Genomic DNA, 13,998 nt, shown 5'->3' on the forward strand with positions numbered 1-13,998 from the left:
GAACAACCTCTGCTGTACGGTTTCATCTAATAACTTTTACGACCTCTAGGGGAGGTTAAATTAGACACCTTGAATGAAAAGAAACTAAGATGACGCCTTTTTACATATTCATCGCTAGGTGTTTGGGTTGGGTACAGAGGATAATCTTAATTCCAGAGTTATCTTTGGAAAGTATAGTTAACTTTAGAGGCTTTGAACTTAATTAACCTTTTAAGTATAAAACTTTTGAAATGTTAGTAAGGATGACATTGAATACAATTTTAAGTATTATTAATACTTTAGTCACTTTAGATATGCATGATAATTAAAAAGTTTTTTTGGGTGTAGTATGGAAAAAAAGCTCTCCAAATATGGAGAAAGAGAATGGATTTTCTACACAAAGCTACTTTAAAATGTCTATATTTTACAGTCTGAATCTTTTTTTTAGTTTTGTCAGTTACCAAAAAAATATTAAGTGATAGGGAAAAGTATGTTATACTTAAAGTTTGGAGATACACAAGAAATCTGACATTATTTAAGAGCTTTGAATCTAGAATTTGTACTTCTCTTAAAAAAATGATTCAACTATAATATGTGTTGATACTGCTACTAAAATAAACATTCAAATAAATATAGTATTATATGTGGAAAATATGCTTAACTATTAAAATTTTATAACATAACTTGGATTTGACTGGATAGATTCTTATACTGTGCTTCGGAAGATTTGGTATTGGAAAGGAAGAAGTTTGTATAGTAGATATTAATTAATACATTCACGTTTAAAAACTGATGTTTTTCACCAAACTATCTTTTGGTACCTATTTTGTTGCAGAGACACAATTTATATATAAAAGTTATATGTTCTAAAATGATACAGAAAAAAAGGTATACATAATATTAGCAAAATAGAATTTAGAATTATGCTAAATTAAAAGGCTTAAGAATGTTACTTACTGACTTTTGCAGCTTTCCACGCTGTATCTGTTTTTCCTTGGTTGTAACTTCAGAGATAGAGCTATTTGTGTTTTACTTTTACTTTTCTCTTTATTTTGTGCTGTGGGCTTTAAAAAGTAATAAACATTTCTTACTGGGAGCCCCTCGCTTGTTCTGCTATTGGAGGTGATATACAGTGCTCAAGTTCTTTGTTGGTTGCCTTTGACTAATGCTTTTCAGCGGCCCCGGGCTCAGCTCCTGGTTCCCAGTATGGCACAATGACCAGGCAGATTTCTCGACACAACTCTACCACTTCCTCGACATCTTCTGGTGGATACAGACGAACTCCCTCTGTGACTGCTCAGTTTTCTGCTCAGCCTCATGTTAATGGAGGTCCACTTTATTCTCAGAATTCAAGTAAGCTTGTGCTTTGCAGGCAAACAGCACCAGTGGAGCTCCTTTTGAAAGAAATTATTGGAAACTGTTATTCTTGCCAGTGATAGACAACAATTGAAACCGTGCTATTTCATGTTTATTTTTGCTGTAGGAAGTTAGTTCTTGAATCATTACCATTTAAAAAATAATTGCTTATCACTTTCTCTCAAAAATACGGTCTTAGTATACTTGTATACTAAAATCGAACCTTAATATGTGTTTATTACTGTAAATAAAACTAGAAAAGAAAAACACTGAAATTAAGCTGAATTTATTTTTATTGACATTTGAGACTATTCAGTAACAGTAAAATTTAATATACTGTGAACGTTGTTTTTCTTTAAAATAATATAATGAAATTGCTGGCTATCACTTTTAAGCTTGTTAACCTATACTGAAATGAGTTCAAAACCATTAAAAAACATTTGTGATGTCTGCTTATTCTGTCTCTGAATAATTATAACAGTGGGGAGGATTTTCTGTTCGATTTCTCCTGTTCACCTCAAATTGCACATCTCAACACTAACTGCAATCAATGCTTAAAAGCTAATAAGATTAGAAAATAGTTTGGGCATATAATGTCAGGAAGATCAAATTGCTTATGGTAGTCATTAATTTCACTCTCATAGTAAGATGCTTAATCCAAACAGGAAAAACATAAAGAAATCCAAAATGAGACTATTGTTCAGTTATTTGTTACTGGCTTGAAGAGACGGTCACTGGGCCTAGACCGACACACACTTTCCCCACATAGCTTTTGCAGCTACTTTCTAGAGCTGTATGTTTTATTAATTTACTTAAAAAAAATCCACCGACCTCTCCATGTTTACTTAGGAAGTTGATTTAAGTTCTTTTTATTTAGAATCATGTTCTGAGCATAAATTTTAAAGCAGAACTGGGGGAAAGTTACCTTATTTTTTGTTTAAATTTTAGAATTAAAGCTTAATTGTGTTATAGCAAAAAAACTCATGAGAATTCAAAACCACTTTAGCAGAAATGTCAGGAATCTCAAATTTATACAATGTTTTTCTAGACTAAAATTTTCATACAAACTGCTAAGAAACTTTACCAATTAGAATTTTACCTCACATTTTCCTTGGTCTCCTTTGATGTAGTGGAAGGTAGCTAGGGTCTGAATATTCCACAGATTATCTTATTATTAACCTCACTATTATGACCTATTTTTTTCATGTTACCTTGCATTTTTAAATCCCATCTTTATGTTTATTGTTTTTTCCCTCATTTAGGCATTTAATTTATTCTGCAAATAGAGTTTCTTGGTGACTTCTTAACTAATCCTGTTTCTGTAGTTTTATTTTAACAGTATTTAAGTGGGTTGCTTATTCTCAGACAAGACATTTTTATTACTGAATGTCTATCTTTTCGATATTATAAAGCAAATTTAGCCTCAAATTTTAAATATATTACTGTGTGTTGTCAAATTAATTATCCTTCAATCTGAGTTACTGTTGGTGTTGTAGTAGTAGTATAAATGTTTTTAGTGTTTTGATGTGCATATTTCTTCCTCTGTCTAAATGTGGTGGTAATGATTAGTATCTGTGCAGTGTAGCTTTTCTTTTTCTTTAAGTACTAACCAGTATGGCCAGTTACTAAGGGTTTCTCTTTAACATTATTTTTTTAGATTTTGGAAGGTTTTTTTTTAAGTCAAAAACTGTAACATTTTATTCATTTAAGAGCCTTCTATATACAGAATATCAGAATGAACCTAGGACCAATTTCATAGTGAATGGAATGCTGTTTTTAGCCATACAGTGAATATTATGACACACATATTGCTTTTAAGTTATTGCTTCTTTGAACACTGAACCTCTTTCAAATTTTTATGCTTACGAACAAAATTTGTAAATTGAACTAATTGAAACTACCTTTCGGTTATTGATTCTTGGGAACCAGTAAATTGTTTTCCTCTTGTCAATTTAGTGTCACTTTTTGGTGACTACCAGTAAACAGGTTGAATTTTTGAGCAATCTTTGGCAATCACTGTCTCATTAAAATGAGACAAAGTAGTAAACATAGGTATGTTTCCTTCTAGTTTGCTACAATTTTTAATACATTTGCTGCCCACTTGAGCATTTGGAATTATTTTTTATAAATCATGTCCTCTCCAGAAAGAAGTTGGAATATGTTTCCAGCTACTCAGTGACTTGTTAGGAATTACTTCAATGCAAAGAATTCCATATTTTAACTGAGTGTTAGAACAGGTTTCCTTTTTTAGATCAGTGATAAAAGAAAGGTCACTTTTGAGATAATTTTATCCCATAAAACTTAGTGAACAATTAATGTGGTAAATGGAGTACTCTTACTCCCTAGTAAGAGTGATGTCTTACTCTCTAGGAGTAATGTCTTTAAAATTGTCAACTTAAAAGGTAATAATAGCCTTGTTTTACAAACAAGGGTTTTTCCTGGAGAGCTGTATATAAATTTAGACATATAATAAGAACTGTCTTTAAAGGAAACCTGTGATGAATGTTGTTATCTATATATGGGGTAAATAGCTATTCTATAATATTTATTTATTTATTTGGGTTCTAAGGTATAACATTACCTAATATCTAGACAAACCTGTTAGGTTATAGAAATGTGACAAAGATGCAATATCCTGGAAATCTCTATCAGTATTTCACTGTTAACTATTTTTTTAATCTTTTCTGAGAATTTGAAAATTACATTTCATGGCAGTGAATGTGATGGTAAATTTAAATCTTCCCCAAACAATATATAACATTAGGATTAAATTAAATGTACTTTTTAAAAATAAAATTAACCAGTGGGCCAAGCACAACTGAGCTTTAGGTTTTTACTAGTGGGTAATGAACTTGAAGAAGGTTCTGCAGGTTTTTGTTTTGTTTTGTTTTTGTTTTGTTTTGTTTCATTTGCAAACTGTTCTTTGCATACTTATGTTTGTGGTCCTTGTAACTGACTTCTGCTTTTTGTTTGTTTCCTTTTCTTTCCTTTATCTGTTTTACTTCCCCCATACTGTGTCATTGCCACCAGTTTCTATTGCTCCACCCCCTCCCCCTATGCCTCAGTTGACTCCACAGATACCTCTCACAGGCTTCGTGGCCAGGGTGCAGGAAAACAGTAAGTTTGTAAAAACTGAGTTATCAAAGAGTAGAGGCTGTCTCCTTATAGCTTGCATGGCTGATAAGTCATCATTTTCCTTACTTTTATTGAGACGCTAATCTTATCTTGAAAATAGGTGCAGATATGTTATTTAAACTGAAGAGCACGGTCTTCAGTTTTTTCTCTTGTGTGCATGATTACTGACCCATATAAATTTTAAAACTACAACTTTCTTACATATTTACATGATCTAAAACATGAAATCTGATCTTTGCAGATTCTTACAGAAAGCATAATCAAACATAAAAATTTAAATTGGATGGAAATTACTAGCTTCCCATAATTATTAGGGTAATTAGTTAGAAAACATTTTGTTATTCTGTTGCCAGCAAATTCATCAAGATATAGATAGTTACACTGTGAGAGTATCTTTATGCAATTGGGACAGGTGTTTTTTTTTCCTGTAGTTAAAAATTTTTGGAGAAAGCTTCGTAGCCTCAGATTTTGATATATAAATAATTTTAAACCTATATGAAGATTCTCTGTTAGAATAAGAATGAATCTATAAGAATAAGTAAATTACATCCATAATATCTGTCCATATAAGAGTGATAATCATTGTAGAGTCCTCTTTGTGTTTTGGCCACATGCAAGCCTATGAGGATTATTTATGAATATGCAAATCTGTCAGAAATATTTTAGGTCTTCTTTGAAGGAAGGTGAGAATTAATGAATTTTGGAAATTATTTTGAATATGTAGATATAATTAGGATAGAGTTTATATTGCTGCTTGATTAAGGTTCTGGATAATGTATAATCCTAGTTATACTATCATAGTGAATGTTATTTGGCAAAATGAAGAATATCCATTTCCTTATTTCCTTCAGTCAAATATTTGTTTATTCAGTGTTATGTACTAGTAGTCTTTGGAAGGAATACACATAGTTTAAGACAAAGTCCCTATCTTTAAGGAATGTGTGATTTAATGGACTTTTTATAAAGCATTGTATTTTCAAAATGTTGACATTTCTGAGTGTAAACCAACCTTGAAATTTGTTTGAAAATTCTAATGTGTTTAAACATATAAAAATAAGTGAATCTTATTTCTAAAAATAAGTGAGTAGGGTAAATTGCTGGTCCTTAGTGCTACAGGAGTTAAAAACTAAGCCAGTTAGACCTTTTGAACTGTCTTACAGCCACAAATTTTTAGGAGCTATTTAAAAATTACCATCATGAATATCCATTTAGTGCATCCAAAACTCATTGTCTAGCTTTTCAGTAACTTTTTTCCCATAGAAATTCAGAATTAATGTACACATTATTCTGGCTTGCCTGGTTTTTGCTAAAGAGGCCCATAGTGCTATTGTAGTTCTTTTTACCAAACATATGAACTTGAGTCAGTCATTCTTGTGCTGCAGAGTGCCCAACTTTATTTGGCATCTGTTTTCTGTGAAAGCATGTTAGGAATATTGGTGATAAACTGTGTATTAGTATCTTAAATATTTTATGAAATACAAATTTTCTGTGTTTTATTTAGTTTCTTAAATATCGAGTTGCACCAACTCAGAGTTGGTGATAATGAATCCATGCAGCAGTTAACCTATTAATAAATGTGTTTCAGTTTAGACATAAACCTCCAAAAAAGTCATCAGTGTGTTTATAGCTGTTTACGATTAACATCGGAAAGCATTTTGAACTAATTCACAGGGTGCTAGACAAAATATTATGCATAGAGAATTAGACTGACCAGATTCCTGCCACTGTGTATATGGTTTGAAGATAAGCCAATGTAGATTCATAGAAGTCGAATATAAAAACAGTTGAGTGAAAACATCAAATTAGTAAGTTATGTATAAATCAAGAGTAAGTGCAATTAGGGATTCAGGCAAACATGTATAATTTATACCTTAAGCAAAATTAAGGATATGAGCTATGGCTCTTTGATATCAGGATGGATTCATATGTTTTTTCTTCTCACTAGTAATAAGAAGCTTTATGTTGTACTCATGGGTAAAAATAAAAAAAAAAAATCCAAGCATTCAATGAAAAAATAAATTATAGACTATCACAATTAGCATTACCACACAGGACTTGTTTTCTGATAGCCCTTTTCATCTCCAACAAGATAAAACAGATTAAATCTTGATCTCTCAGATACATTCTCAGCACATTATTCCAATTAGGGTGGAGAAAACTTTTTAAAACCTGTATCACAGATAGATCATGACTACTATTTTTTGATCAGTGTCTTTATCTTTTAAAGAAATGCATGGATCCGAAATTTAAGTATTGGTTGCATTCAGCTTTGAATTCCTTAATATGGGAGCATTTGTTATCTGGTGTCATAATAGTTCAGTGAACACAGTTTTAGCCTGACATGTTCTCATTTCACTTTTCACACTTTTCATTATTTAAATCACACACAGACACATACCACAAACATCTAGAATTTGAGGTATGAGTTGTTTTTGTTGTTTTGCATGATACGTTACCTTCTTTTTTTTTTTTTAATTACTTTCCCACAATATTTTATTTTTTTAAATCTTTGTTGTGGATATATTCTTAGAAAATTGGATCTTTAGGATCTAGTCTTTCCCTCATCCCATGCTTATGTTTTAGTAGCAATAATGCAAAAATCTTAGCTTGCTTTCCATATTACAAAAGTTGATTATGAAAGTAAACATTTTTGAAAATATTCAAGATTTTCTAGTTTGGAATTACTTCTTGTTAAAATTTAAATAAATAAATAGAAAACATACATTAAAAGCAGAGCTAATACCACCAACTTTGCTTTTTTTCTTCATTAAAATGAACAAAAAATAAATATCTACCCACTTATTTCTTGGGAACTAAAGATATTAAAAGCTAAAATCAGGGACGTGAATCTGCACAATGAATGGTTATCATACCATTAATGTAATGTTATAACATTTACTGTACTCCAAATGACAGTGATAATAGGCTTATTTAAGGAGCTGGGCAAAGAGCAACATTTATTTTGATCTGAGCCTTGGAATACGGAAACTTCTTTACTCCTGTACTCATTATAAAAAAAAAAAAATTACTGTCTCCTAACCTCCTGCATTTATTAATTTGTAATACTTCCTAATACCCTTATTTTTAGCTCACTTTATTATTGCAAAATTATTAAGAGTAGTGAAAGCTTTAACACACCAAGCTTTTATTTCTAATCATTGCATGTTTTATTATAGTGCATGCTGTATATGAATTAGAGCTTTCTTAAATTCTGTTAATTTATGACTTTTCATTTAGTCTGATTTCTGATTCAAATTAATTAACTGAATTTTTTTAGTTGCTGATAGTCCAACTCCACCACCACCACCTCCACCAGATGACATTCCTATGTTTGATGACTCCCCACCTCCGCCACCACCGCCTCCAGTGGATTATGAAGATGAGGAGGCTGCTGTAGTTCAGTATAATGATCCATATGCAGATGGAGATCCTGCTTGGGCCCCCAAGAATTATATTGAGAAAGGTAAGATTACCTTTGTCATCATTGACACCAAGTCATCATTGAATTGGTGTAAAGGAAAACAACCTAATAATAGAATTTTAGAGCTATGAAGAACATCTAATCCAGTATTTTCAACCTTTTGTATAGCCTTTACCAGTCAAGATATATGTCCTATACATTCCCAATATAAAGGGAAGAGTCTTTATATTTTAAGTTAAAAGTATATAATAATCTTACATGTGCTTTTTCAAATGATATACGATTCTAGCTGGCGAGTAACTTCCCTGTCTGCATTTTATAGATGAATCAACTCAGGCACAAAAGAATCAAGTGATTTACTAGTCCTATAATTAGTAAAGATTGAAAACTAATTTTCCATGCTTATAAAGTAAAAGCAGGAGGAGACCTTTCATATCTAAATATTTAAAGATATATTGGGACTATCACAAGAAAAAGCCTCAGTTAAGGCTTACAGTTGCTTGAGCTTATAAAAGAGAAGGTAATCATTAGAATTTAATTTCATTATAGCTCTAATGTCCAAATTTATCTAAATTACCTGACATTCATTATAAGTATCTAATAAGAAATAGTGGGTGACAAACATGCTCTTTTTAGAGCTTATGTACTTTTTCCCATCCAATTCTGTGCTATTTAAAAACTGTGTTTCAATATGGAGTTCTGAAAAAAATGCTTGTAATTTAGTTAATCATATTTGATTGCATTTGAAATGTATTGTCTTCTATAAGCTTTATTGGTAACTGACCATAAGCAAGTAGCTGTAGCTCTTGAGACCTGTTGTGTTCTCTCCTGCCCAAGTTTTGAATACATAGCTAAAAGTAAATTTGCTATTTCCATTTAAAAAAAATATTTTTAAACAGTAGATAATCTACATATCATTCAGGAAGTCTTGAATATACTACATCATATTTAGTGTCTCATGTAACTTCAAATAGAGATAAGTTGTGGTTATTATGAGAGCAATAAACTCGAATAATCTTGAATTGTGTTTTTACCCATATTTTCTGGCTTGGAAAAACAAATTTAAGTATCTATGGAATTTATATAAGTTGACAAATTTGGTTTTATATCATGGTAACAGAACAGGATTTAAAAATGTCTTCACAAGTTGAAATGAGTCTTAAATCAGGGGTCATCACATATTTTTTATAAAAGACCACATAACAAATATTTTTAACTTTCTTTAAAAATTGAGGTATAATTGACATAACATTATTAGTTTCAGTTATACAACTTAATGGTTTGATATTTGTATATATTGCAAAATGAAATATTTTAACCTTTGCCAGCCACGCAGAGTCTTGTCACAACTCCTCAACCCCACTGTTACAGCACAAAACAGCCGTAGACAGCACGAGTGAATGGATGTGGCCATGTTCCAATAACACTTAGGCAATGGCTTGGATTTGACCGTGGGCCGTTGTTTGCCAACCCTATTCTAAATCAAAACGTTGACATTTAGTAGGATTATATTTGAAGTCTTTAATAGTCACCTTTATGATCAAAAGATAAATAAAAACTGGTTTAATAAGATTTCAGTTAAATATATTAATCAACAGTATGACATAACTGTTCCAAAAGCCAGATTCTTAGGGTACATTAGCTGAACTTCAGCCTAATATGTACCAATTCGATCATATTTGTTTATTTTAGACTATTACTATGTCTAATTTTAAGTACCACATTTTAGGCTCTTAAATACAGGAATGCCTTCAGATAATGTTCAGGAGGCCGAAATAACTAGAAAGTGTCTATATAATGAGAAACAGTTGGAAGTGTTATTTCTAATTTGAGGAAAAGATTTCAGAGGGACTAGATGGCTATCTTCAAATTTTTATCATGTAGAAAGAAGTAGGATTAAAGTATAAGACCTCAACTTCTAAAGAATCTTGCAGTACACACTGAAGGGAGAGCTTAGCTCTTCATATGGATTATGATACGATCCTGGAGAGTAGAATGGAATTGATTTGTTAATAGTTAAGTACTCTGCAGTAAGAGTTATTATGTGAGAGAATATGGGCATTGGGGGAGGGGAAGTTAGATGTGACTGGGTTTCATTTACAAAGAGGTTTTGGAAAATAGAAACATTATTAATTGAGCTCAGTACTTTTACCAGCTCTTTGTATAAGTGGAAAAGGAAATAAAATAACAAGAGGAAATAAAATAACGAGAGGAAATAAAATTTTTATTCTATTGAATGACTTTCAGGGTTTCATGCCTTTTCATAATCAGTTTAAAAGTCATCTACACTGCTGACAATCTAACCCATTATGACTCTGAATACAAATAAATTAATGTTATCAAAGTTAGACAATAAGTAATAAAAATTAGTTGGCAAATAATATTTGACTTTTTAATTTTACACTATTTACTATCTCTAGCAATCATTCGGTTTTCTTGGGTAGTTTTTTAAGCCAAAAGTAAGACCAGGGTAATAATTTAATGTTGTTTATTCTTTGTTCTTGGGTTTTTAAAAAACTATATGAAAGTGAACTTGTAATCACAATACTGTGATTCTGCTGCAGGATTAAAATGGAGGAAAATGGACTTGTTGAGTTTACCTAACATAGTATTTTGTATAGGAGAAAACAGATCATCTGTTTTGATTTGGCAAATGATGCTCTGGATTAGTGCTTCAGGTCTCTTCCTTTTTATAATTCATTAATTCAGAATAATTGTGGGCAGTAGCCATCTTTCTTAAAGGAAAAATAAGTCTCAGAACACCTTAAATGTCTTAAAAACTCTTAAAGAAAAAAACTACACAAGGTAAAACAATGAAAAAAATCTGTATCTCATACCATTTCACATACATTAGAAAATTACATATAGTTTTAGAATTATGCTGTAAAGGCAGAGTGAAAGAATAATTAAATTCATAAACCAGTAGTTTGGAAAACAAGTAATTTTTTTGATGCTGTTCCTTTCCACAACACTGTGCAAAGAACGTGAGTATTTTGAACTCAGACTAATTATAAATACCACAGAATTACAAATAGTTCTCTGGCTTAATGGGTCTTTACTTTTTTTACCCCTTAAAAAAAAATTCTGTTGACCTTTAAAGTGTGTAAATATTCTGTACATGATGCTAAGTATAGCCCCATAAATTACATGTTTTCCTTGAATGAGTAGGTTGAGATTTATCTCCTAATATATGTTTATTTTCAAATTAGATAGCCAGTTTACTGATTGGCTACACAGCTTTGCCCCGTAGTCATTTTGAAAAATGGTATTTTGCATATGGTTGGCACTTAATAGATGTTTGAACAAATTGAGATATTTAATTCCTAAATTTCAGAGATATTTTTAAATAGATCGGTAGAAACTATTGATTTCTCTAGTCTAATCAGTTTGTCAATTTGGCCCAAAGATTGAGCTAGTGATTTAGGCACATGGTCTACCAATATTTATAGATGTAAGAATTAAAAATATTCATAAAAATAGTTGGTTTTGCTATACTGTTGATTTAATTGGCATTACATTTTAAAATTCAATTAAATGTTAGATATAAGGCACTTACCTATTATCTCAATTTTTTTCCTCCATAGTTGTGGCAATATATGATTATACAAAAGACAAGGATGATGAGCTATCATTTATGGAGGGTGCAATCATTTATGTAATAAAGAAGAATGATGATGGCTGGTATGAAGGAGTCTGCAATCGAGTGACTGGTCTGTTCCCTGGAAACTATGTTGAATCAATCATGCACTATACTGATTAAATTTTTTGCTTTTAAAGTAGGTTCTTATTACTCAGTCATACTTGTGGGACTATTAATGATTAACAGAATTGTCTTAAAATGTTGTAAAACGTGCCCATATTTTCAGGACATGCTGTTTTATTGGTCTAATTGAATGTCTACCTATAAGCATAAATCTTTGAGGCAGTTTGTGTATTGCTAAACAGCAATTTATACAAGATGCTGTCCATAACCGATTATGCTTATGTACTTACTTACACAATGTTAACTTTATGACCAGCCTAAATATTCTGGGGATATGGGGTATAATATTTAACAAATCATGATTCCAGTTGTACCATTACATGTTTCAGTGCAGCATGGTTACTAATGCTATGTCAGACTAATATTAAAATCTGAAACTTAAATGCTGGTGCTGGTCATACTTTTTGTTTAGACTCATTCTTGAACTATAACTTTGTTTAAAGCATGCATACAAATTTATGTATTGACATATACTTTAAAAAATCCAAGATGCTTCCAATTTCTGTAATACTTACTTGGAGTACTCGTACTTGGGTCTCTCGAAATAAATCGAGTCTCTGAGGTTTCCGTGTGAAACAAAAAAAGGGTTATCTGTAATGTTGTAATTTGTACCTAAGTTTTTTAATGAGTGAATTTGCATTATCAATTTTTTCCATTCATAAATATATAAGTGAACCAAAGGTTTTTGTCCTTTCCTTCACTGGTTTGCTTTAAAAATAAATAAATAAATAAATAAATAAATAAATAAATAAAAGATACTTATTGCAGAATTATGGTTCTATTTTCTCAGTATATTAACTTGGAAAACAATTTTAGCCTTATTTCAACCTGTCCCAACATCAATGTGACTGATTTTTGCAGATTTAAATTCTGTGATGTTTATTTACAAGTCAATCTACTTAATTGCTTTTCTAAAGTAACATTTTTTTCAAAGCTAAGAAAATGTGTTAAAGTGTATACACATTCTGTAGGTAAAATTCTTAAGTATTGTTATCAGTCCTTCAGTTTTTCAGTGGACTGTTGTATACTGGTTCAATGAAAGGAAATCATAAGTATCTTTTACATACTGTTTTGTAGAAATGGATGCGATTGATATTTCAGTAGGCACTGTTTAATCCGTTACCTGGCACTAGCAACACAGAAAAAAATTTTAAATAATTGGGGGAAAAGGTGGGTCATATAGTAATCAGTGAACAGGGATATACCTGACCAACAGGTTTGTATTGTCTTTTGACATAATTGAAATGCAACACATGCACTTTGTGTGTCTCCTAATGTAAGGGAGGTTTAGAGGGGTGTTTTCTCCTGTGTATAATTCTATATTGCCTAGGATATTAAAGTAGAGCACTCAAGCTTGGGTTTCTGTATTGAGTTGTTTGGATTTCTAATTACAGTTATGTACTGGGCATTTACAGACTTATATAACAGTATAGTAAATGGTAAGACTAGTGCAAAACGTTTATTTCTGAGACTTTATAAAGGTCATTTCTACCAAATCAATGTGACTGTTGCATACGCATTTTGCTTTTGTTAATTTTAAACATGATTTCAGTATCACTAGTGATCAGCTAGCTACCATCTTCATTTTTTTAAGTGGAGTGTTCTCTTAATTTTGTATATAACTTGTCTAAATTTTATGTACAGTCTTTTATAATAAACCATTCTCCTATATGAAATTTTGGATACTGTTAAAATCTAATGTGGATTGAAATGTAGACCTCACAAATCTCTGGCCTTTACTCCTATGGTGAAACAAGATAAACCATTTGAATTTAACACTGACTATTTATTTGTGTAATGGCTTTACATGTGAATATTAACAATGTAAACAATACCACATATAACCGTCAAGATACCTCGATTAGAATTTACAGGACTAGAATGACAGATTCAGATGGTTTAATTACATTTTAAAAACTTCCTGAAAAATTTTGCCAATAAAAAAAAAAAAATCTGCCCGTCATTAAGGTTGAAATGATTTTTTAAAATGATTTTTGGTTATCTGCACATGAAGTAAAGTATATTCCACAAAAGTCTTTAGGCACAGTCTGGTAAAATAGCTGCCAGAAATAACAGAAAGACTTGTCATTTATCTCTCGTGAGTACAATTTCTGAGAGCTGTATGAGGGCATCTCTCTCTCGGGATGGTCGCAGTTTACTGATCTCTCTTATTGCTTTGTGGCAGTACTGCTGGGCAAGGTAGGTTGTTTGTTGCACACCATCACTCTGCAGATACAGAAAAAACAGAATGGATGTATGTTACCTATGGGATCAGCTCTTAAATTCATTATAATAAATGAAAACATACTTTAAAGATTAGATTAGCTAACAGCCAAACGATGTT

General features: G+C 31.2%; 2 protein-coding genes across 17 annotated transcripts in view; one reads left to right on the plus strand and one right to left on the minus strand.

Moving 5' to 3' along the window:
* ABI1 (abl interactor 1) overlaps positions 1 to 13,330 on the plus strand; it is an 87,576-nt gene extending 74,246 nt beyond the window's left edge. For 8 of the 15 annotated variants that reach the window (XM_036228100.1, XM_036228101.1, XM_036228103.1 and 5 more), the window contains 4 exons: positions 1,156 to 1,332; positions 4,366 to 4,452; positions 7,748 to 7,933; positions 11,476 to 13,330. In XM_036228100.1, the coding sequence (XP_036083993.1) occupies positions 1,156 to 1,332; positions 4,366 to 4,452; positions 7,748 to 7,933; positions 11,476 to 11,651 (626 nt within the window). In that variant the 3' untranslated portion in view covers positions 11,652 to 13,330. The remainder of the gene's footprint in view (positions 1 to 1,155; positions 1,333 to 4,365; positions 4,453 to 7,747; positions 7,934 to 11,475) is intronic. The other 7 variants (XM_016131474.2, XM_036228105.1, XM_016131471.2 and 4 more) reach the window with 3 other exon arrangements.
* An 89-nt stretch (positions 13,331 to 13,419) lies between these two features.
* PDSS1 (decaprenyl diphosphate synthase subunit 1) overlaps positions 13,420 to 13,998 on the minus strand; it is a 38,487-nt gene continuing 37,908 nt past the window's right edge. For both annotated transcript variants that reach the window (XM_016131478.2, XM_016131481.2), the window contains one exon: positions 13,420 to 13,880. In XM_016131478.2, coding sequence (XP_015986964.2) covers positions 13,740 to 13,880 — 141 coding nt within the window. In that variant the 3' untranslated portion in view covers positions 13,420 to 13,739. The remainder of the gene's footprint in view (positions 13,881 to 13,998) is intronic.

The sequence above is a fragment of the Rousettus aegyptiacus genome, unplaced genomic scaffold, assembly GCF_014176215.1.
Source record: "Rousettus aegyptiacus isolate mRouAeg1 unplaced genomic scaffold, mRouAeg1.p scaffold_m13_p_10, whole genome shotgun sequence".
Classification (NCBI taxonomy): domain Eukaryota; kingdom Metazoa; phylum Chordata; class Mammalia; order Chiroptera; family Pteropodidae; genus Rousettus; species Rousettus aegyptiacus.